The sequence below is a fragment of the Scardinius erythrophthalmus genome (assembly GCF_964197995.2).
Source record: "Scardinius erythrophthalmus genome assembly, chromosome: 16".
In the NCBI taxonomy this organism is placed as follows: Eukaryota; Metazoa; Chordata; class Actinopteri; order Cypriniformes; family Leuciscidae; genus Scardinius; species Scardinius erythrophthalmus.
The window spans coordinates 21,064,536-21,089,809 of NC_138236.1; the positions used below are offsets into that span (position 1 = coordinate 21,064,536).

The 25,274-nt window shown below is 36.1% G+C and overlaps 1 protein-coding gene across 1 annotated transcript; it reads left to right on the forward strand.

Annotated features, from left to right (window-relative positions):
* Positions 1–16,256: 16,256 nt before the first annotated feature.
* On the forward strand, positions 16,257–24,175 carry LOC308704508 (cell adhesion molecule CEACAM1-like; the record flags this gene model as incomplete). Its single annotated transcript, XM_081388879.1, has 5 exons — positions 16,257–16,380; positions 21,452–21,589; positions 23,302–23,544; positions 23,660–23,790; positions 24,149–24,175. 5 exons carry the CDS (start codon positions 16,257–16,259, stop codon positions 24,173–24,175), a joined length of 663 nt encoding a protein of 220 aa, XP_081245005.1.
* Between the last annotated feature and the right edge of the window lie 1,099 nt (positions 24,176–25,274).

Sequence of the window (25,274 nt, forward strand, 5' to 3'; positions counted from 1 at the left end):
ACTGTACCCCCCACACACACACACACACACACCAAACAGTACAATAATCAAATCATTTTTTCCTGTTCCAAAGGCTGTAGTGCTTTCCTAGTGACCACACTGACTTACTCCAGGTGGAATTTGGACAATAACTCCCTTGCTGTACAATTATCAAATATATCTATGTAATAAACATTACATGTGTTTATTACATATGTTTATGTAATAAACTGTAATTCATCTATAGTGTGTTTTTATATTTATATTCAATGGTTGTAGTACTTTCCTAGTGATCAGACTGACTTACTACAGGTGGAATGTTGACAATAACTCCCTTACTGTACGTACAATAAACGAATACGTTTCCAAAAAAATTACTGTAATTCCCCTAAACTATTTTTTCCTGTTCCAAAGGCTGTAGTGCTTTCCTAGTGACCTGACTGACTTACTCCAGGTGGAATTTGGACAATACCTCCTTTACTGTACGTACAATAAACTAATACGTTTCCAAAAAAATTACTGTAATTCCTCTAAACTATTTTTTCCTGTTTCAAAGGCTGTAGTGCTTTCCTAGTGATCAGACTGACTTACTCCAGGTGGAATTTGGACAATAACTCCCTTACTGTACGTACAATAAACTAATACGTTTTCAAAAAAAATTACTGTAAGTACCCTAAACTATTTTTTCCTGTTTCAAAGGCTGTAGTGCTTTCCTACTGACTTACTCCAGGTGGAATTTGGACAATAACTCCCTTACTGTACGTACAATAAACTAATACGTTTCCAAAAAAATTACTGTAATTACCCTAAACTATTTTTTCCTGTTTCAAAGGCTGTAGTGCTTTCCTAGTGACCACACTGACTTAATCCAGGTGGAATTTGGACAATAACTCCCTTACTGTACGTACAAAAAACTATTACGTTTCCAAAAAAAATACTGTAATTCCTCTAAACTATTTTTTCCTGTTCCAAAGGCTGTACTGCTTTCCTAGTGACCTGACTGACTTACTCCAGGTGGAATTTGGACAATAACTCCCTTACTGTACGTACAATAAACTAATACGTTTCCAAAAAAATTACTGTAATTACCCTAAACTATTTTTTTCCTGTTTCAAAGGCTGTAGTGCTTTCCTAGTGACCACACTGACTTACTCCAGGTGGAATTTGGACAATAACTCCCTTACTGTACGTACAAAAAACTAATACGTTTCCAAAAAAATTACTGTAATTCCTCTAAACTATTTTTTCCTGTTTCAAAGGCTGTAGTGCTTTCCTAGTGATCAGACTGACTTACTCCAGGTGGAATTTGGACAATAACTCCCTTACTGTACGTACAATAAACTAATACGTTTCCAAAAAAATTACTGTAATTCCTCTAAACTATTTTTTCCTGTTCCAAATGCTGTAGTGCTTTCCTAGTGACCTGACTGACTTACTCCAGGTGGAATTTGGACAATAACTCCCTTACTGTACGTACAAAAAACTAATACGTTTCCAAAAAAATTACTGTAATTACCCTAAACTATTTTTTCCTGTTTCAAAGGCTGTAGTGCTTTCCTAGTGACCACACTGACTTACTCCAGGTGGAATTTGGACAATAACTCCCTTACTGTACGTACAATAAACTAATACGTTTCCAAAAAAATTACTGTAATTACCCTAAACTATTTTTTTCCTGTTTCAAAGGCTGTAGTGCTTTCCTAGTGACCACACTGACTTACTCCAGGTGGAATTTGGACAAAAACTCCCTTACTGTACGTACAAATAACTAATACGTTTCCAAAAAAATTACTGTAATTCCTCTAAACTATTTTTTCCTGTTTCAAAGGCTGTAGTGCTTTCCTAGTGATCACACTGACTTACTCCAGGTGGAATTTGGACAATAACTCCCTTACTGTACGTACAAAAAACTAATACGTTTCCAAAAAAAATACTGTAATTCCTCTAAACTATTTTTTCCTGTTTCAAAGGCTGTAGTGATTTCCTAGTGATCACACTGACTTACTCCAGGTGGAATTTGGACAATAACTCCCTTACTGTACGTACAAAAAACTAATACGTTTCCAAAAAAATTACTGTAATTACCCTAAACTATTTTTTCCTGTTTCAAAGGCTGTAGTGCTTTCCTAGTGATCAGACTGACTTACTCCAGGTGGAATTTTGACAATACCTCCTTTACTGTACGTACAATAAACAAATAACTGTAAGAAAAAATTACAGTAATTCCCCTAAAGTATTTTTCATGTTCCAAAGGCTGTAGTGTTTTCCTAGTGACCACACTGACGTACTACAGGTGGAATTTTGACAATACCTCCTTTACTGTACGTACAATAAACAAATAAGTTCAAGAAAAAATTACAGTAATTCCCCTAAAGTATTTTTCCTGTTCCAAAGGCTGTAGTGCTTTCCTACTGATCAGACTGACTTACTACAGAATGAATTTTGACAATACCTCTTTTACTGTACGCACAATAAACAAATACATTTAAGAAAAAATTACAGTAATTCCCCTAAAGTATTTTTTCATGTTCCAAAGGCTGTAGTGCTTCCCTAGTGACCACACCGACTTACTACAGGTGAAATTTTGACAATACCTCCTTTACTGTACAATTATCAAATATTTTTATGTAATAAACATTATTACATGTGTTTATTACATATGCTTTGTAATAAACTGTAATTCACCTATAGTATTTTTTATATAAATATATTCCAAAGATTGTAGTGCTTTCCTAGTGACCACACTGACTTACTCCAGGTAAAATTTTGACAATACCTAATAATACTGTTTTACATAATAATATATATAATAACTGTAATTCACTAAAAGGGGTTTTGTTTGTTTAAGGTTGTAGTACATTAATAGGGGCTACATTATTATTAACAGTAGTGACTGAACCTGTATGCATTGGTGCAGCAAATCTGACAGATAACGAACAGCAAGATCATGGAGGCATTCAAGATACTGTACATTGCACTGTTTTATTTATATTATCTTTCTAATTGTTCCACTGAGATTATACATAAAAGTTGTAATTAATTCCTTGTGGTTAGAGTAAAATTTCAATATCACTTCTTTAAAATTTTGCTGTTGTTGATCCTCTCTTGGTTTAAGTTGTTCTTATATTATCGTAAACCCTTTAACTGATTGTTTTGTCAAGTACTTTTTACTTTACTATATTTTCTTTTAGTGAAGTGACGTAAAAGTTTAAGTAAAACAAATGTGTGTGTTTGAATACAATTTTTTCAAATGTTTCCAGTCAGGACTACTTTGGGTAAACAAAAATATTTAAGCAATTGAACATTTTATTCAATATTTATTCATTGCATTATGTAATTGGTTAACACACATAACTATAACTGTTAGTGGTTTGTTACATAATTAATCCTTGTCATGTTTACCAACGTGAACAGTGCCAAAGATGGTACCCAATGTATGCTGCATTGGACTATCACCAGACAAGCTACCTGAAAAAGATGCCCAATGGTTGTGTTCACTGTGCACCTTAAACAGTGGAACATCATTAAAGAATATCTGTTGTAACTTCTGCTTTATTGTCCTTATTGCAATATGGATTACCACTGTATATCTGTATTTTGGGACTTACAGTTAAAGACCCAAGGACCAGATATAATTTATTAAGACCAGGAGTTAGAAGTGCACTCAATTTAAGACAAGAGTCAGAATTATAATAAATTAAAGGAAATTTTACTGAAGAATGTTTGCAGTTTCATCAGGCAGTAGTCAAGAATCAGAACCAGTGATCAAAAGTAGGCCGCTTCCCCTTACATTTACAAAAATCACAGCAATTATACCCTTCACCAAGGTCTAAGCTTTGACATTGCTTCGGGTTGAATGATTCTGATTGGCTAATAAATAATCACACATTTTCTACACATAGATAGACTGAAGCATATCTCCATCAATTATGTGGCTGACATTCGGACCCTGAATTTAGGCACGTCGTGACCTTCCACACTTGTATTGATTCTAATGAATAGTAATTGGACCAATTTTTGAGTCTCCAGTCTAGGACCAACTCTATAGCGCTACCACCAGTTAAAAAATTAACATTAAAAGGATTATAGCTTTTGAACCCTTTGAACTAGATGTGAATATAAATAGATGTAAAATGAAACTTAGTACACCTGATTCCACTCATTATGGTGATCACAATCAATATCTTACGTTAAGACTCTGCCCATTACAGTAGTGGCCATTTTGAAAAGTACAGTGTTAATTTTTTTTGTGCTACTCCTTATTCAAATTTTGTTCAATTTTTACAAAAATTGGCTCAGATGATCTTTGGACCAAGCCACACAGAAGTGACTGAACAGATTTTTTATTTTTGCTATCGTTTCTGATATACATTCCTCCAAATTTGACCTGTATTTGTTGCCTTATGGTAGTTAGCTTAGCATGCTAATTGGTTAGCATGCTAACCTGATGCCATTCTTTCTAATATGGCTCTTCAGCTATCAGGATAACCATAAACTACATTAGCATTAAGCTAACTTAACTTGCTAACTTAACTAATCTGGTTAACATGCCTTTGTGTGCTCATTCTTACACTTAAGCCTCTCCTCGGCAGCTTGGGAAGACAGCGTCATCTGAGTGGTGCAAGCTGCTAAACCACACGCCACGAGCCCTGAACCATTCCGGTTGTGGGTTTGAATCCTGTGTGGCTCATTCCCAGACCGCAAGAGGTATTGTGGCCTTAAGTGGTGTAAAAGTTGCTTGTGTTGCAGACATGGTGTCTATATGTGAGCGAACTCAATAAATACAACATGCAGTGAATTTATACAAAAATTATTCATTTTGAATTGCTTCTCACTTGAACTACTGGTCCTTCTTCATCTTGCCAAAAATGCAACTTCCCAGTGGCGCAATGATATGAGTGACAGGTATCTGACCCAGAGATAATGGGTTCGAGCCCTGCGTGGGATGATTTAAAAAAAAAATGTGTGTAATGTTGTGTCATGTCGATTCCTTTATTATTCAACGTTGTACTAATCTTTCTTCCTTTTGCATTAATATATATATCTTCTTCATTATATGTTCATTCTCATCTGAACTTCTGTTCATTATGAGTTCATTTTCACCTATACTTCTAAACCAGCACTTTTTTCTTCAATTTCTGCTGTTTTTACTATTACTGCTCTTGCTGCTGCTTCAGGGGCTTGGCCCCGTATCGCTGCTTGCAGCTATATTTCCACTTGTTCCTTAACATGTAACCAAGAATACTAACACACACAGACACAGTTTCTTCAAGATTGGATTTGGTGAGGAGGAGAGTCTTCTCAAAACTTTAATATAACATGTTATTTATCTCAAGGAGAGGATACTTTAAATCTAACTGTAAAGTAAAGACTTTAACTAAGAAATGGTCTCTCAACTATAGGTTTCAATGACTCCTGAGACCATTGCTATCAGGGTAGCCTAGAAAAGCAGATGGATGTAGTGACACCTGTTAAAGAAGTCCATATTTCATCTCTGGAAGCCAGGCTAAATGAGCAAGCACTGTTACTGCATTCCGGGCATGGGCCAGACCCTTACGTTACACCTCAGATATCAAATACAGACTTATATTTAAATGATACATGAAATAACATTTTCGATAATCACACTGATAATTTATATAACAAAGTAAAATCTCATAAGCCTAGAGAAGTCATTCAACTCATTTGATATATAGAAGGAAAACTATTGATTAATACCTTGATTATAATCACTCATTAGATATACATTGAAGCAGCAGTGTGTTCCAGAATCCACTTCTTCAGGACTTCATAACAAAAACGTAACTTGAATAATTACAATAAGGGCGTTGCTTATTTATAACATTGAAAATATTATTAACCTAAAATATCTGCTATTTCTAATCAATGAAAGAATTGTGTTGTACAAGGAACAGCAGTTCTAATACATACTTTTACCTAATACATTTATCAAAGTTAATTGAGTAGAGCGATCACTGGGAACATACTATAACCTTTGGAACATGAAAAAAGGAGAAATTACAGTAACTTTTTAATAATAATATGTTTGTACTATACTTACAGTAAGGTATTGGCAGTATTTAACATGTAGTAAGTCAGTCTGATCACTATGAAAGCACTACAACCTTTGGAATATCTAAAAAACACTATAGGTGAATTACTGTAATTTATTTTTAATTAATATTTGTATACTGAACGTACAGTAAGGGAGGTATTGTCAAAATTTCACCTATAGTAAGTCAGTGTGGTCACTAGGAAAGCACTACAGCCTTTGGAATAGGAAAAAATACTTTACTTGAATTACTGTAATTTTTTCTTGAACTTATTTGTTTATTGTACGTACAGTAAAAGAGGTATTGTCAAAATTCCACCTGTAGTATGTCAGTCTGATCACTAGGAAAGCACTACAGCCTTTGGAACAGGAAAAAATACTTTAGGGGAATTACAGTAATTTTTTTCTTGAACTTATTTGTTTATTGTACGTACAGTAAAGGAGGTATTGTTAAAATTCCACCTGTAGTAAGTCAGTGTGGTCAATAGGAAAGCACTGCAGCCTTTGGAACAGGAAAAAATACTTTACTTGAATTACTGTAATTTTTTCTTAAATGTATTTGTTTATTGTGCGTACAGTAAAAGAGGTATTATCAAAATTCATTCTGTAGTAAGTCAGTCTGATCACTAGGAAAGCACTACAGCCTTTGGAACAGGAAAAAATACTTTAGGGGAATTACTGTAATTTTTTCTTAAACTTATTTGTTTATTGTACGTACAGTAAAGGAGGTATTATCAAAATTCCACCTGTAGTAAGTCAGTGTGGTCACTAGGAAAGCACTACAGCCTTTGGAACAGGAAAAAATACTTTACTTGAATTACTGTAATTTTTTCTTAAATGTATTTGTTTATTGTGCGTACAGTAAAAGAGGTATTGTCAAAATTCATTCTGTAGTAAGTCAGTCTGATCACTAGGAAAGCACTACAGCCTTTGGAACAGGAAAAAATACTTTAGGGGAATTACTGTAATTTTTTCTTAAACTTATTTGTTTATTGTACGTACAGTAAAGGAGGTATTGTCAAAAATCCACCTGTAGTAAGTCAGTGTGGTCACTAGGAAAGCACTACAGCCTTTGGAACATGAAAAAATACTTTAGGGGAATTACTGTAATTTTTTCTTAAACTTATTTGTTTATTGTACGTACAGTAAAGGAGGTATTGTCAAAATTCCACCTGTAGTACGTCAGTGTGGTCACTAGGAAAGCACTACGGCCTTTGGAACATGAAAAAATACTTTAGGGGAATTACTGTAATTTTTTCTTAAACTTATTTGTTTATTGAACGTACAGTAAGAGACTTTTTGTCAAAATTCCACCTGTAGTAAGTCAGCCTGGTCTGTAGGAAAACACTACAGCCTTTGGAACAGGAAAAACTACTTTAGGGGAATTACTGTATTTTTTTCTTAAATGTATTAGTTTATTGTACTTACAGTAAAGGAGGTATTGTCAAAATTCCACCTGTAGTAAGTCAATGTGGTCACTAGGAAAGCACTACAGCCTTTGGAACATGAAAAAATACTTTAGGGGAATTACTGTAATTTTTTCTTAAACTTATTTGTTTATTGAACGTACAGTAAGGGACTTTTTGTCAAAATTCCACCTGTAGTAAGTCAGCCTGGTCTGTAGGAAAACACTACAGCCTTTGGAACATGAAAAAATACTTTAGGGGAATTACTGTAATTTTTTCTTGAACTTATTTGTTTATTGTATGTACAGTAAAGGAGGTATTGTCAAAATTCCACCTATAGTAAGTCACTGTGGTCACTAGGAAAGCACTACAGCCTTTGGAACAGGAAAAAATACTTTAGGGGAATTATTGTAATTTTTTCTTGAACTTATTTGTTTATTGAACGTACAGTAAGGGACTTTTTGTCAAAATTCCACCTGTAGTAAGTCAGCCTGGTCTGTAGGAAAACACTACAGCCTTTGGAACATGAAAAAATACTTTAGGGGAATTACTGTAATTTTTTCTTGAACTTATTTGTTTATTGTACGTACAGTAAAGGAGGTATTGTCAAAATACCACCTATAGTAAGTCACTGCTGTCACTAGGAAAGCACTACAGCCTTTGGAACAGGAAAAAATACTTTAGGGGAATTACTGTAATGTTTTCTTAAACGTATTTGTTTATTGTACGTACAGTAAAGGAGGTATTGTCCAAATTCCACCTGTAGTACGTCAGTGTGGTCACTAGGAAAACACTACAGCCTTTGGAACAGGAAAAAATACTTTAGGGGAATTACTGTAATTTTTCCTTAAACGTATTTGTTTATTGTACGTACAGTCAAGGAGGTATTGTCAAAATTCCACCTGTAGTACGTCAGTGTGGTCACTAGGAAAACACTACAGCCTTTGGAACATGAAAAAATACTTTAGGGGAATTACTGTAATTTTTTCTTACACTTATTTGTTTATTGTATGTACAGTAAAGGAGGTATTGTCAAAATTCCACCTGGAGTAGGTCAGTCTGATCACTAGGAAAGCACTACAGCCTTTGAAACAGGAAAAAAATTGTTTAGGGGAATAACAGTCATTTTTTCATAAACATATTTGATTATTGTACGTACAGTAAAGGAGGTATTGTCAAAAATTCATGTGTAGTAACTCAGTCTGGTCACTAGGAAAGCACTACAGCCTTTGGAACAGTAAAAAATACTTTAGGTGAATTACAGTAATTTTTTTATAAACATATTTGATTATTGTACGTACATTAAAGGAGGTATTGTCAAAATTTTACCTGTAGAAAGTCAGTCTGGTCATTAGGAAAGCACTACAGCCTTTGGAACATGAACAAATACTTTAGGTGAATTACAGTAAATTTTTTATAAACATATTTGATTATTGTATGTACAGTAAAGGAGGTAATGTCAAAATTCCACCTGGAGTAAGTCAGTCTGGTCACTAGGAAAGCACTACAGCCTTTGGAACAGGAAAAAACACTTTAGGTCAATTACAGTAATTTTTTCATAAACTTATTTTATAATTGTATGTACAGTAAGGGAGTTATAGTCAAAATTTCACCTGTAGTAATCAGTCTGGTCTGTAGGAAAGTACTACAACCTTTGGGATATATATAAAAAACACTATAGGTGATTTACAGTTTATTTCATAAACATATAAACATATGTAATAATATGCTCATTACATAAACATATTTGATAATTGTACACTATTGTCAAAATTTCACCTGTAGTAAGTCGGTGTGGTCACTAGGAAAGCACTACAGCCTTTGGAACACGAAAAAATGCTTAGGGTGAATTACAGTAATTTAAAAAAAAACATATTTGTGTATTGTACATACAGTAAGGGAGTTTTTGTCAAAATTTCACCTGTAGTAATCAGTCTGGTCTGTAGGAAAGTACTACAGCCTTTGGAACACGAAAAAATACTTAGGGTGAATTACAGTAATTTTTACAAAAACATATTTGTCAACTGTATGTACAGTAAGGGACTTTTTGTCAAAATTTCACCTGTAGTAAGTCAGTGTGGTCACTAGGAGCATGCTACAACCTTCGGATAGTAAAAAATCCCTTTGGTGAATTAATGTAATTTTATTCTAAAAATATGTATGTACATTATGTAAAGTGAGGCAGGTTTCCTAAATACAATCATTATAATGCATTTTTTTTATTGTTGCTAAAGTACAATCAATAGCATTAGAACACATAATGTGAGAGAGATTTGCTGGTACATCTGTACTTTGTAAAAATGTAGTTGTCTGTTTGCGCACAATGGCAAAAAATTGACCTTTTTAGACGGTCCCTAATCTTCTTCACCACACACATTGAATGTTCAGTGAACAGTCGCAACTTTGTTTGCCATTAAAACAATATTTGCTTGTTTTGATCGATTGTGGAGAGTGTTGTAGTTCACCATCTTTGTCCTAAAGATCATGTAGCTGCTTTTATTCAGCAAAAATGTGCTTTATTGCGCTTGTTATTGAGACGTGAAAGTGCGATTGTGCGAATATAAAACCAACTTTACCTAAGTTATTCTGATCATCTGTAGGTCTATATGTTGTAATATTTACATTATTGTTACATCGTTGTTGTTTTGAAAATACAAACTAGAAATGGTAGAGGGGGTGGTAAGTTACCGTGCTAACCCAAAGCTGTCTGCTAACATGTAGGCCTTGATATATGGACAATAAACATATCTGTTATCTTTCATGTATTTGATGTCACTAAGACATCTTTATTATTGACATGTTGTTGTTTTCGAACCCCGTCTTTTTCCGGGTTATAGCCTAAATAAGTGAATAAAATGTAGAGTTAAAATTACTCACGTGCAGATTGAAGAGACGATTGCGAAGTTGTGAAGGTTATTACCTACGCAACTACTAGCGACAAGATGTTTTCCCGCCCCATTCAGCCTGAACTGTGACGTCAAACGAATACTTTTTTATTGCGCTTTAGAACCCCTTCAAATATTCGTTAAAAACTTCACAACAACTATTGCAGGCTTCACAAGTTTTTAAGACACTAATGATAAATATGTAGTCTACAATATTGCAGTTTTCTTTTTTAGAATCTTTATTTTTTAAATAGTTAGAAACACAACTATGACAGACCAAATTATGGTCGTCAATACAATAACCCATAGATAGCCATATATAACGATATAACATTATGATAATTGTTATAATTATCATTTACTAAAAAGGCTACGTTACAGAATAAAAGTACCTTCTTGACCACGTTGTTTCTTCCACAAATCCAGATCTCCGACGCAAGATCATCATTCTAATTCGCTTACAACCATATACATTTATTAAGCATTTCATTTATTATGCCTAGATGGTAGGCATTACACGAGAGAAATGTCCCAAATGTGCACTAATGGGAGAGAAGCAAGCTTACTGAAAACAGAACAGATCAATTGATATTATGGGGTCAATATAACATTTTATGTACCAGGGTTAATTGAAGCTGGGAGTCCACTGCCCACTCGTAAACTTGCTGTACGTTTCACCGAGTACATAATCACCTGACTGAAACGTGAAGTCGTAACGTTCAGGCAAAATTTGTTCTTAATGCTTTCGATATCTTATTTTATATTCGGCTTACAGTTAACTCATAACTTACTCGATAGACACCAGAGACACAGCTATACAAATGAATAAAATTGGGCTCGCCGTTCAAAAATAGTTTGCCAACTAGTTTTGTGGGGTTTGGTACGTAAGTTAATCAACACGGCCATTATTGCGCGATTCCCTGCCGTTCAATTTCAGTAAAACACAGAAAACTAAAACATACAAATGCATTTTTTTTAGAATTAATTGTTCCATTTGCGAGGCAATGCCATACTCTTTCGGTAAACACGTAAATTACCTCGGCGACTCTTTCGGTAAACACGTAAGTTAAGTTACCTCGGCGACTCTTTCGGTAAACACGTAGGTTAAGTTACCTCGGCGAAGTGCGATCCAGAGCCTATGCTCATCGGACGTCTATCCTCAGTCACGCAGCCTGGGCACCTCAGAAGAGTTTAAATAATTCATAATTGATATTAAAATTAATGTGTCTACGTCGGAGTCCTCACATATTGGAGATCGTCGCTTTTATAACCTTTAATAAACACGCATCTGGAGCAGAGAATAATTGATACCACTTAGCGCCTCCAGTGGACGTTTCACCCGAAAAGTGCAGTGAAACGTACCTGGAGGTAGCCTACGTTTTTCAGGTTTTGCAAAAATGTAGCCAGAGTAACGTATTTCCAATGAGACTGGGTTGACTTATTTACACACTCTGAATTGTCGGGCACAGTGGCCAGTGGGTCAAACTGCTCTTTCAATGCGCCAGCAGAGGAAGAACCACAAACTCGCTCAAACGAGAGCAAACGCTGTTTCCTTGACGCCAGCGAAACTTTAAACGCAGCCTGCCCATTACGTCATCTGCCCACTTAAAGGCGCAACATACTCATTCCGGTTACACTAATGTAAAAGATTATCCTGTAAATCTATTACAGTTTTTCTCAATTGCTAAAACACTAAAACCCATTGGCTGAACAAAGTTCTCAGTTGCCTGAACTCATTTAGCTAATTGTGCAGTCTGTTGGCAATACCTTAAAGGGATAGTTCACTTTGAAATAAAATTTTGGTATGTTTTAGCTTACCTCAAGGGCATCCAAGATGTAGGTGTCTTTGTTTCCGCAGTAGTTTAAATTTTGATATTTTTAGGTCAAACCGTTCTTGTCTGTCAGTCATATAATGCAGGTCGTGTCACTGTCTCAAAACACAAGCACAGAGTCCAAATTAAAACAATTCCCCATCGTCCAAATTAATCAATTCCCCATCGTAAGTACACATTGATGGCCTAAGACACGAAACGAGCGGTTTGTGTGAGAAAACGAACAGTATTTATATCGTTGTTATCTCTTGAACACAGCACACGTCCAAATGATGTGACGGCGCGGGCGGGTATAGATATATACATAGATGTCGCCTTGGCTAGTGCAGTTCATTGGAACGAAACCGTAGCCAAGCGACATCAGTTCATTGGACTTCGCAGTTCATTGACTTCGCTACTGCAGTTCATTGGAACGAAACCGTAGCCAAGGCGACATCTATGTATATGTCTATACCCGCCCGCGCCGTCAGATCATTTGGACGTGTGCTGTGTTCAAGAGATAACAACGATATAAATACTGTTCGTTTTCTCACACAAACCGCTCGTTTCGTGTCTTAGGCCATCAATGTGTACTTACGATGGGGAATTGTTTAATTTCTCTCTATGGCTCTGGGTAGAGCTAGACTCACTGCAGGACGTTGATTGGTTGACAGGGAATCGTCACTTGCGCGTGCTACAAGGGGAATGACAACATAAGAAGCGCCTGAAGCGCCATTTTTTAATATACAGTTTAATACAATACTACTGTTACTGTATCACGAAATGTAATTTTAATAGTTTTTCAGGCGAGAATGTAGTTGTTTAAAGCTCAAATCTGTGGTTTATTTATAAAGATGATTTTTCCCCCCCCGGTTGTGAGATCCATGCGGTCAGCGGGCGCTCGGCGCTCATGTTTCCCGGCTGGATGAGCCGTTCCTCGGCTAGTTCTTCTGACGTTCGCCGCTAACGGTAGTGGTTAAACATGAGATATAATTCGTCTTGTGTAGACCTAACGGGCGATCTTTGGTCTCGTGAATATATAATTCGTTCCCTGTCAATCGTTTTGGCTGAGGGCTAAGTTTAGTTTCATATTAACGTTATAGGCTATTTGTATTTAACTTTACTGTTGTAATGTTCGACTAGAGCGCTGCATTTGGATATTTGACTGAATTGTTTGCTTTATGTCTTATTGTATAGCTTCTTGTACCTTTTACTTAAACTTTTTTATTGGCTATTATTGATAAAACTGAAATTTTACAAAAAGAAATATGGTTTCTTGTCATTTTTTTATTACAAGATTATCACTGATGTTTATTGCAACATTTGTACAAATGCATATATTGCCTGAAATATGTTTACTTTTTTTTTTTTTTTAACGAAAAGAGGTAACGTTAGGGTTGTGTTTTAAATTTCGTTTTGTTATAAATAGAATAACGAATAACGTGCAGTGAATAATCAATATGCGTTGCACTTGAACCACATGTGTCCCTATAGAGCTTGTAAGTCCCGCCCCTTCCACTAATCCAGAGGTGTAAAGTCCAGGTTCAGAAAGTAAAAGTCCTCCTCAGTATTTTGTTCCAATCACCTGGATTTGCTAATTCAGCCAGGAGATAGAACTAATTAGTGAAATCAGCTGGCTGAGTTCATGGGTGGAATAAACATATGGCAGGACTTCTACTTTCTGACCCCTGGACTATACACCTCTGCGCTAATCCCCCTGGACCTCTAGGTTGAAAAATCGTCAATGCAAGTGAATGGGATAAAATAATTATTTTCTGGTCCCGTTTGAATATTGCCATGAATGTGAACATATGTTGTCTGTGAATTTTTTATATAACTTTTCATGCAAATAATGCTGCAATTTAGCGTGTAGAAGTTTGATACAGTTAGACTTTGTGTGAGAGCACTTTGTGGACTACAACTCTTCGCTGCTTTCGACGCGTTTGAAACGTCAACACCACTCGCACACGGACACTAGCTCACGGATCCAGCTAAACATGGCTGTGTCTTTGGTGCACTTCACCGCCTTCTTTCAGGGAGAGGACAAAATCGTTGAGGTTGGCGAAAACCACGGGTAAGTCAACTTTATGGGGTGACGTCACATAGGCGACATGTAGTCTTTCTCGTTATGTCTTTTCCACAACTGCTAGCCGAAGAATCATACCATATACTGTCAAACTCGTAACATGAAAAGTTGTATAAAAAATTCACAGACAACATATGTTCACATTCATGGCACAATTCAAACGGGACCAGAAAATAATTATTTTCTCCCATTCACTTGCATTGACGATTTTTTAACCTAGAGGTCCACTTGGTGTTTTTTTTACGGATGGGCGGGACTTACCAGCTCTATAATATTTAATTTATTTAAATGAAAACGAAAAGAGGCAGAGTGGTGTTTTACAACATATTTCGTTTTATTGTTGCTTAAAATGTACATACAGAGTAACAGAGATAACCGGAGTAGCAGAGCGAGCTGAGTGACGCTTTTACAGTTTTTTTCAATTGTTTACACGCAATTTTGAAAACCATTTTCAAAACAGAATCACAATTATATAAAAACCCCACACTCAATTTGCATAATTTCTATATTGTTTGCAAAATGACACACTTCAGTCAAAACATACACACTTCAGTCAAAACATATACACATATTTGTGAAAATGCTATTAGTTTTCATTTAACCAACACAGTCCTCAAAGATCAGACACTATTGCAGCCAGTTACACACAGCTGTGATAAATATAAAACACATTTGTAAAAAAACTAATTTTAGGAAATAGCATGTGCTAGATATTTGGCCAGACATTGTTATGTAAGGGATAATTTAGATGAAAAAAAAAAAAAAAAAATTGTGACAAACCCACAACATTCTTCATGATTAGTTTGAGATATAGGGAGAATGTACACAAATAGACCTACTATAAACTTACCAAGCACTGCACAACACTGATGCTGCAGACTGAATATTTCAAGTATTTATTTCAATATTTACAGTATTTCTTACCATAATCAGTTACAGTAATCAACCAACAATGAAATCAATTAAACAAATAAAATCTGTAGACAAATAAAAATTACTGCATGAAGTACATACACTTTGACTCTGAAGAAAAACTACTGTAAAAGAAACAAGAATACTGTAACTTTTCATCATCTCTCCGTCTGGCTGGATCAGGCCATAAGACTTCATCCACATCACAGGCTATGTCTTCAATGGCATAAGTCCTTCCCTACCTCTTCCTCTACCTAGGCCTCTTCCTCTATCTCCTTCTTCTCCTCTTCCTCTACCTAGGCCTCTTCCTCTACCTCCTTCTTCTCCTCTTCCTCTACCTCCTTCTTCTCCTCTTCCTCTACCTCCTTCTCCTCCTCTTCCTCTACCTCCTTCTCCTCTTCCTCTACCTCCTTCTCCTCTTCCTCTACCTCCTTCTCCTCTTCCTCTACCTCCTTCATCTCCTCTTTGAGCTCCCCCTCTCATTCTCACTCTTCTTCTTTTTCTTCTTGCTCCTTCCATTTTTGTTGAAGACAGGTGAACTCACCTGCTGCCTTTTATAGCACACCTGAGTGCTGCGTTTTCAAATTAGCACATGTGTGCTTCAACACCTGGTGGTTGTGTTTATCCAATTCGTTCATTAGTGTTGTCATTGACAATCCGGGGCTTTTTTAATGACAAGGAAGTAACCTCACAATCCTTAACTGTGTCTAAGGTGTGAAAATGTGTGTGATGTTTTACAAATCACTGTGTGTAATGTTTTGCAAAAAGGGTGAAGCAGACATTGTGTGTAATGTTGTGCAAATCTGTGGAGGTGTTTTGCTCCTTGGAGTAGAATTTTGCAAATTGTGTGGAAATTTTTATTTTAGTGTGTAAACAATCGTAAAAAAACTGTAAGAACGCGCTGTAGGCTACCATTTGCATGTAGGAGTCGCACATGGCAAGTACAAACTTTGCGTACTTGATATTGAGAAAAGCCTAATGTCGGCGCTTGTCTTCTTGTGACAAACATGTCGAGGAGCAAGAACAAGATCTGCTGTATGTCATCCTGATCTGCTGTAGATCTGCTGTATGCTGCTGTATGCTGTATGTCATGTCATAGTTTACTATGTTCTTCTTTGCGCGAAAATGACGTTGATCGAAACACCACGCCTATCAAGTAAGGGTACTGTTGGCAGTGGAAACGCTAGCCAGATCATGGTTAACAGACCCGAATCGTACCGTACTGTCCCGTACCGTCCTGTCCCGTACCGTACTGCTCAGTGGAAACGAGCCATTATAGTGGTACAAAACAGATAAATACAATAAACAGTAAATTCACATTATATCAGATAATAAAATATGGTTTATTTCAGTAAATTTTAAATTTACCCCTTCAATAGGATGGTAAATTCACATTATATCAGATAATAAAATACGGTTTATTACTGTCAATTTTAAGTTAAGTCTGTAAAACCAATAACGTTGCTACCGTATTTTTGACGGTAATGTTCTGACAACCATAGCTGCCGGTTTTTTACCGTAAAAATCACGATTTAATTTTTTACAGTGCAAACACATTCTCATTCTCAAAACACATTCTGCACTCTAATGCACATGTCATCCATACTGGTAAACACAAGAGGCGACAATCAAATACAAATAGAGAACACATGTCATTGATTGAACAAAACCACTCAAAATTGATTTAACCTTTTTCAAAAGATGTGACACAACCAATATAAGCCAGTTCAGAAAGAAAACAGGTTGTTGAAGGTGGGAAGGAGAAAGTCTGAGAATGGATAGAAGAAACAATGTGAGAGGACGAGGACGAGTGCGGTGGGCGACGAGGAGGAGGAGGAGGAGGAGGGCAAGAAAGAGGAAGAGGGGGAGGAGGGCAAGAAAAGAGGAGGGACAAGATTGCTTGTGATGTCGACGAAGTGCTCTGGCCTGACCCAGCCCAAAGACAAGAAGAAGCACATTGATCACGTTTACTCCTTTGATTTTTGTCTCTTTTAGTATTGTATACTGTAGTACAGCATTGTAGGATGTATACTGTACAATGAACAAATTGTATGGCCCTGAACATTGTTAACATTGTTAACCATTTGTTTACAGTAATAGATTTTGACTGGTTGCAGGTTCATATCAACAAAGAACAAGAATTACAGTATCACAAAGACAAAGGAGAAGTTTGTGAGATGCAGGGTACAGTACTGTAAAAATAGGGGTACAAGGAGTAGGAAGAACAAAAAAAAAATTGCAAAGAGCAAAGCAGAGTAGTAATTTCTGATAAATTTTGAGCTACTATGATAGAACATGTTTTCGGTCATCAAAAGACAATGACGGAAAAATATGAAATTTGTTTTGAGATAAAAATTTGTACTTCTCCCTGGAACTATATGTTTCGAACAATGAGTTTTCTATTTTTTGGTGTGTTGTTTACTGACTGCTTGATAGTGTATATCATTTTGATCACTTTGTTTATGATTTGAGAGCAGTGTTTGATTTTGAACACAGGTAAAACTGTTTTGAGGCGAAAGTTTCATTTTGCAAGAGGAGTCAGAGGTTTTGTAAATAGTGCTTGAAGATGAGGTTTTGTGTTTAATGTTTTCAGAAAATGGAGCAAAGATTCAGAAATTGTGTTTTAGCAATTGAGAAACACTGTAAGTAATTAAATTAGCAGAACATTACTGATAACCCCTGCTGTCAGGATTTTACGCTTAATTTACAGTCCTCCCACCATAATCACTTTACAGAATGTTACCGTAATAATCCCATGCAAGTATTACATGCACAATTAAATACAGTAAAAAATAAATAAATAAATTTGAGTCCACTAAACAAAATGTTTCTTAATCAGTTTTTGGTGTAATTCATTACTAAAGCCCTATTCGGACGGTAATTGTTTCTCATGGGGTTGTAAGTTATTTTCAACATTTACAGGGGCTAGTTAGTAATTTTATTGCCGTCCGAATCCAGAATGACAGGGTTTTTCTCCCACCACTCACACAATATCTTCAGCCGAATTACTTGCCGTTTTTTTGTAGAACACCAAGGTTGAGTGGTAATTTAATTGCTGTCCGAATTTCAGGTCTCTGAATTTAGAAGAGGAGATCAATTCAAAATTCACCGTTTAACCCTCTGGGCCTCTTCAGTCAAAAATGGCCGAAAAAATTTTACTTTAAAATTTGGGGGGAAAAGGAAAAGAAAAGGCACAGTTGGCTTCTTCGCAGTCAAAAATGACCGACATTGGAAATTAATGGGAAATATGAAAAAATACAAAAACTCTGAGAATCTTTTAGTGGTACAAACTGTAAATCAGACACTGTGTAAAAGTGCACAGCAATGAAGGGGTGACACTCCAAAAAAATCAAGAGTGTAAAATAGACATATTTATGTCCACTAGAGAATTTATAAGCCACTTTATTTAGAACTATAAATGCTAAAACACTAAACCACATTCTCTGAACCAAATTCTCAATAGCCTAAACCAATTTGTCAAATAAATCACTATTTCTGTAAAACATTAAACAAGTTCAGGTAAAACACGTTTGCAAATCTCATGCACTCGTTTTGCAAAACTCTAAACACATTCTCACTCATTAAAGCAAATTTCGCACTGTGATGCACTTATGTTTCAAAACGCTAAACACAGGCAGGCAAAAGTTAAACACAACTACAACACAGTTGTCATCGATTACACACAACGACTCAAAATTGTTCACACTTATTTCTAATGATGTGACCAAACCAACTGTACATAATACATGTCAGTTCAGTGCCAAAATTTACTCAAAATGTTGCACTGAATGTTAATGGAAACAATAGAGGGAGAGAAGGAAGAGTATGTGTATAAGAGACGGTGAACAAGGAGGAAGAGGATGAGAAAGAGCAAGTTGTGGAGAATGTTGTCAAGGCTGGATCTGACACTCCAGAGGGTTTTTCCCTTTGCAAGAGACGACACTGCTTGTGATGTGGACAGAGTCCTCAGGCCGGACTCAGCATGAAGACATGATGCTGAAGCAGAATCAATCTCTCACTGACCTTGATTTTGCAGTCGCACAACTCTTTTGAGTGTACTGTAACATGCTTTCATTTAGAGTTTTTTAACCTTTTTGGCATTTGCAGTTTTGTCACTGTATTTCCACAGTATGCAAGTGCTGAATATACAGACATTCAATAGGCCTACTACAATTACTATACTATACAATTCAGTACAATACTATACTTGCAATACATACAGTATACAATTTATTCACCTACTGTAAGTTGTTTTTTCTGTAACTGCATGCTTTGGATTCTGTGTTCTCCATTTTTTGATGTAGTGTCTAATGAATGATATGTAGTGTTTATAATATTGACTCGCTGTGTGTATGATCTGAAAGCATTGTTTGATTTTGAGCACAGATAAAATAGTTTTGAGGCAATTGTTTGAGTTAGATGTTCTCTGAATGTGGTTTGAAAATTTGGTTTTGTGTTTAAGGTTTTGAGAAAGTGAGTGATGGTTTCAAAAAAATGTGTTTTAGCAATTCAGAAAAATTGTAATGTCATAATTTCGATTGTTAAATTCATAATTTTAAAAATCTAATCTCATAATTTTGATTCAATGTCTTAATTTCGACTTGTCATGATTTTGATTTAGTAAGTTAAAATTCTGACTTTTCAGTTTTATGTCATATTTATGAGTTAACAAGTAGGCTATGTCATAATTTCGATTTTTTTTTTTTTTCTTATGTGGCGGAAACGGCTTCCATAAACTTCCTGTCTTACTTATATTTTGTTTGTAAAGTGTTTTTGAGCTTCTGGAATTTATGAGGGTCTGAATAATGTTGGTTGGTTTGTGCCAGTAAGAGGTATAAAAAACCTAGTGAAAATATAGCATTTGTTATATTTAGTAAAACATGTATTCCTTAGACCCACCCAATAGCAAGAGTGAATCAGTAATATAAAATAATTTATTTTAATAGAATAAAGCAATTTAATTAGGATGTTACATGACTGAAGTGATTCATTTAGCTCTTCCATGATTAAAAATGTGACTCCTGTATTAACAGCGCTAGGTGGCGCAGTGAGTTCTCTGCATTCTTGAACTGCCGTTTATCATTAACTAAAATCTGATGTAAATAGTTCAGATGATTTGAGCTGCAGCTCCTGACAGATGAGAGCTCGATCATGATGGTTTCTAATCGTTTATACTGGATGCTGTGGATTTTGTTGTGTTTTGGTGAGACTCATAGGCGTAATTTGCGGGTGGGACGGGTGGGACATGTCCCCACCACTTTTTGCTGGTCGATATTGTCCCCACCACTTTTGAAACATCTCGCGGCACGAATGTACCAATACAAATAAATAAAACATCTCCAGTTAACTAGCAGAGCATTCATTTATTTCGTTTGTAAGAGGCGATCTAGCACTGAAATGTGTTGTTTTTGAAATCAAGTGATCAAAGTGCTCGTTGCCGCTGCGATCAGATACAGACACAGGCGCGGATACTGTGTCTTCACTCGGACTCGTGCTTCAATCTGTTGTGGAGACTCTATTCGTTCCGGTGAAATTACAAAACAAAATACATACAAACGTATGCTTGCCTGATATACAACCACTGATAAACATAATCGGTTTTAATGAGAAAAAAAAAAAACCTATACGAGTGCGGATTAGAACCCACAACCTCTGACACGCTTGGCAAAAGTTCTACCACTGGACCATTTCAATACACAATTTTACAATGGATTTACCCACACCAACATAATATCAAACCTCATTAAACGACAAATTAAACCCATGCACTATTTCAATCGATTGCTGGACATCGTAATGTTATGTACATACATCGATTTATGATTTAGCATTCATAAACCCACCCCCCCCCCCCCGTTTAAAAAAAAAAAAACCGTCCCACCCACTTTTCACAACAAAGTTACGCCACTGGTGAGACTTTTTTTTGAATATCTGTATAAATAGTAGTGTTACTTCTATTTTAATTAGGTAATTGCAGAAGAATGTCTGCCTTCTACTGAAATTGTTATTAAAATTTAAATAAAAAATACACTTCTGTAATTGTAGTAGTTATAACTGCAGAACAAAAAAAAATGTAAGTAGGTCTATACATTTAGTGCGATTTTAACTTTCTTTTAATTTCTTTCTTTCATAAAACACAGGACAATATTTCGGTCAAGATCTGCAGTTTCCTGATCCGGCTAATGGAGCAGTGGGAGAAAGCGTGGTGCTCGCCCCTAATAACCCACCCTCCACATCCATTCTTATTCACTGGTCTTTTACTTCAATTACTATAATTAGAATATCGTCTGGTGTAACTACAGTAAACCCCGCATATGTAGGCAGAGTTAGTTTTGACAGCAACACACTCGCTCTGGAGCTGCAGAATCTGAGACTGGATGATTCTGGAATATACAGACTCAGTGTAACAACCAGTGCTTTCGAGACACTTACAGGAGAAACTTCACTACAAGTGTTCGGTGAGTGCGTTGCTAAAACTTAGTTCAGCTTTTAAGCATAAAATATATTGGCCTAAAAGATGATGATATGAAACGAATTTAATAAATATGTGAATGACAAAATAGACTATGTAGGCTAACTCTTTTCCCTATGTAACATGCTGAAAATTAAACAAAAATGTGGATGTGTAAAATAATAAGATTGTTTCTGTAATCTAGACATGCAAGGTGTTAATTTGGGCACTCTTGTGTCCCAGGGATTTTTTATTATTATTATCATTTTAAATTATTAATACCACACATAGTATTTAAACTTTAAATTGTTATGGAAACCACACTAAATGTCTTGGAAATGTGTTACTGTTATAATCAAATTTTAAATACCTTTTAGGCAATATTGTTTTATTGTTTATAAAATCTTGTCCAATACCTAAAATTTCAACCGTTAGGTCAAGAAGCACAAGAACAACATAATTTCCAGAATCTGTGGCTAAATAAATATCATTAAAAACTTTTAAAAGAGCGGATTCGGTGCTGTGTAAAGATTTGAAGCCGGACTGGAATACCTCAAGGGTATTGTTAACTTTCAAAAAAGCCATTATTTGATTGCAGACTATCTTTTCAAGGATTTTTGAAATAAAAGTCAGTTTTGAAATAGGCCTAAAATTAGCAAGATCTGTAGGATCAAGACCAGGTTTTTTAAGTAGAGGTTGCACTACAGCGTGTTTAAAAAATTTAGGGACCACACCTGAGGACAGACTGCTATTAGCAACTGCAAGAACAGACGGTCCTAGTAGAAAAAACCTCCTTAAAGAATTGAGGAGGAATAGCATCTTGTGGTGAACCTGAGGGCTTCAAATTTCCAACAATCTCCTGTAACATACACAAAGTCACAGGTTCAAACTTATCAAATGTCGCAGAGCAGATAACAGAGACTGAGGGGTCACAGGCAGAAGGTGAAATTAAAGCTCTAATAGAAGTGATTTTATCATTAAAAAAGCGTAAAAAATTTTCACAGGCAGCCGAAGACTCATCAACACAGTTTGTGGAACATTAATAACTGAGTCAATAGTTTTAAATAGAACGCGAGGCTTATTACTGTTCAAAAAGATGATCTCAGAGATATACATTCTTTTAGCATCCTTCACAATCGACTGATAGTGACGCCAGCATTCCCGTAGCATTTGAAATGACACTTGCAGTCTATCCTTTTTCCATTTACGCTCAACTTGACGGCACCTGCGTCTAGCAGCACGCACCGTGTCATTTAGCCATGGTTCAAATTTAGTTTTCGGTTGCCTGACTTTTAATGGAGCCACAGTATCTATAACAGATTGACAGGTGGAGTGTAACCATGAGCAAAGCTCGTCTGAATCACACATATGCTGTGGTATACAATAATTCTGATTAAAAACAGATGAAAATTTAACAGCAGTAGTAGAGTTAATAATGCGGCAGGGCCGAGCAACAGTACAGGGTTTGTTTGTACTATAGTCCAATGCAACTTGTTGCAATTGCCTATGCAACAAGTTAAAATAATTTGATGTAGGCTATGTATGTTAATGTTTATTGTTTATTCATGTAATGAAAATGTTATTTATGGTTTTAGTTTTAGATTTTAATTAGCAATAAGTGCTCACTAAACGTGAAAGACTAATTTTAGATCCAGTGTATTTGTTCTTTCTCTCTTGTTTACACAGAAAAAATATCTAATGTCAGGCTTATTGGTCCAGAAGAATCATTAATAGAGGGCAACTCATCTGCTAACATCACCTCTGAGGGAACTGGCAGCGTCACCTCTGTGGAGTGGATGAAAGATAACAGTCCTCTGTCTCCTAGCAACCGCATCATCTTCTCACCTGATAACAGATCAGTGTCCATCAGTCCAGTGCAGAGATCAGACAGTGGGGAATATCAGTGTACTTATAGAAACCCTGTCAGCTCTGAGACGGCGAAACACAGCCTGATCATCAACTGTGAGTGTTAAACATTTAAACATCAAGATGACTTGAGCTCAAACCTGATGAAATATAGACATACTTCAGTGCTCAGTTTGTCCCTCTGACAGTGAGTCTCTTGTGTTTGTTCTAGATGGACCAGAAGATGTTTCTATTGAAGGTCTGAATGAGGTGAATTTAGGGGTTCGAGTGTCTCTGTCTTGCTCTGCAAATTCTGAACCTTCTGCCTCATTCATCTGGAGGATTAATGGAACAGACACCAGTGTGACCACACACACTTTCACCATAGAGAAGACTGACTTAACACACAGTGGAGATTACGAATGCACTGCCTGGAATAGTGTCACGAAGAGAAGCGCCTCACAGAGACATGCTTTACTAGTTAAAGGTAAGCAGTTAAAATTAACCTGAAACTTGTAAACATATGATAAGCAATGCCTTCACTTTAATGTTCCACTTAATTTACCACTTATTTAAAAATGTTTAAAATAAAAACTATAAATAAATAAATTGGCTGGTGTTTTAGCTGGTGTTTTAAATTACTTTTACATTTTTGATGAAGGATAAAGTATTGTGTGCAGCACATGATCTTCGTCTGTTGTTTCTTGTGTCTTTACTATAGAAGCTGAAGGTGGAGGAGGAGGACTGACAACGGGAGCGATAGTTGGGATTGTCATTGGTGTTTTAGTGGCAGTTGCTGGCATTTGTGGTCTTATTTTCTATTTAATAAAAACCAAGAAAATGTGAGTAATTTTAAAATCACATCACAGCTTTAAAGGTAAGGTAGGTAGGATTTTTATAAAAAAAAATTATCAAATTTGTTTAAACTGTCTTTATATACCAATACATAATTAAAATGTAAGTGCTCTGAAAAAGAGAGTATAAAAATCGAGTGACTGTAGACCTTTTAATCTGCAATAAACACAGCTCATTATTTCCATTCAGGACGAAACAATTGATTGGTTTGGGCGACTGTCACTCTCTCTCGCAACCATGGCTACCACCCCTGTTGCTACAAGATCTGGCCATATGCGCGCGCACCCGTTTGATTTGAGGAGTGCAAGAGAGGCGCAGAACCTACGAAGAGTAAAATTATGGCAGAGAAAAAGCATTCAAAATTCAAAGCTCCTGCATATGCAGTCAGCGAAGGCAAACAAGGCAAAAACTACTTCCTCGGACCCTGGTTGCCCGCACTCTTGAACGACCTCCTCTGCTTCGCCCTCGACCCCGGACCTGTCCTCGAACCGACGATGCGGTACTTGTCACTGGAGTGTAACGTTAGTCCTCATCAGAGTCAACAATGTTTTCATCATGGAAACTCTTACATGCAAAACACCGTATATGTTATGAATCTTACACGAAATTCACCTTCATCACAGTGTAACTGATGGTAATGGAAAAACGTGTATCAATGCAACCTGTTTTTAGCTTTGCCTTATAATAGCTCGTTACCTATAGCCTAAATATAGCTCGTTACCGAATCAAACAAAGTATATTTTAAACTTTACCAGTATCGATATGCTAGCTTGATAGTGAGTAGGCTACTAAAAGCCATCTTATTTGTTTATATTTATAGTGATAAAGTTAGGTATTTTATTACATGTGATTCTGACATGATGTCACTGCATGCACTGCGCTCCTTCCTCCCCACTCGTCTCAGGTAAATAATAAATGCGTCTTCCAGCTGAGCCTGAGCGTTTGGCGTCGCGCGTTCATGTGTTTTGGGGGCGTGGCTTTGGAAGGAGCTC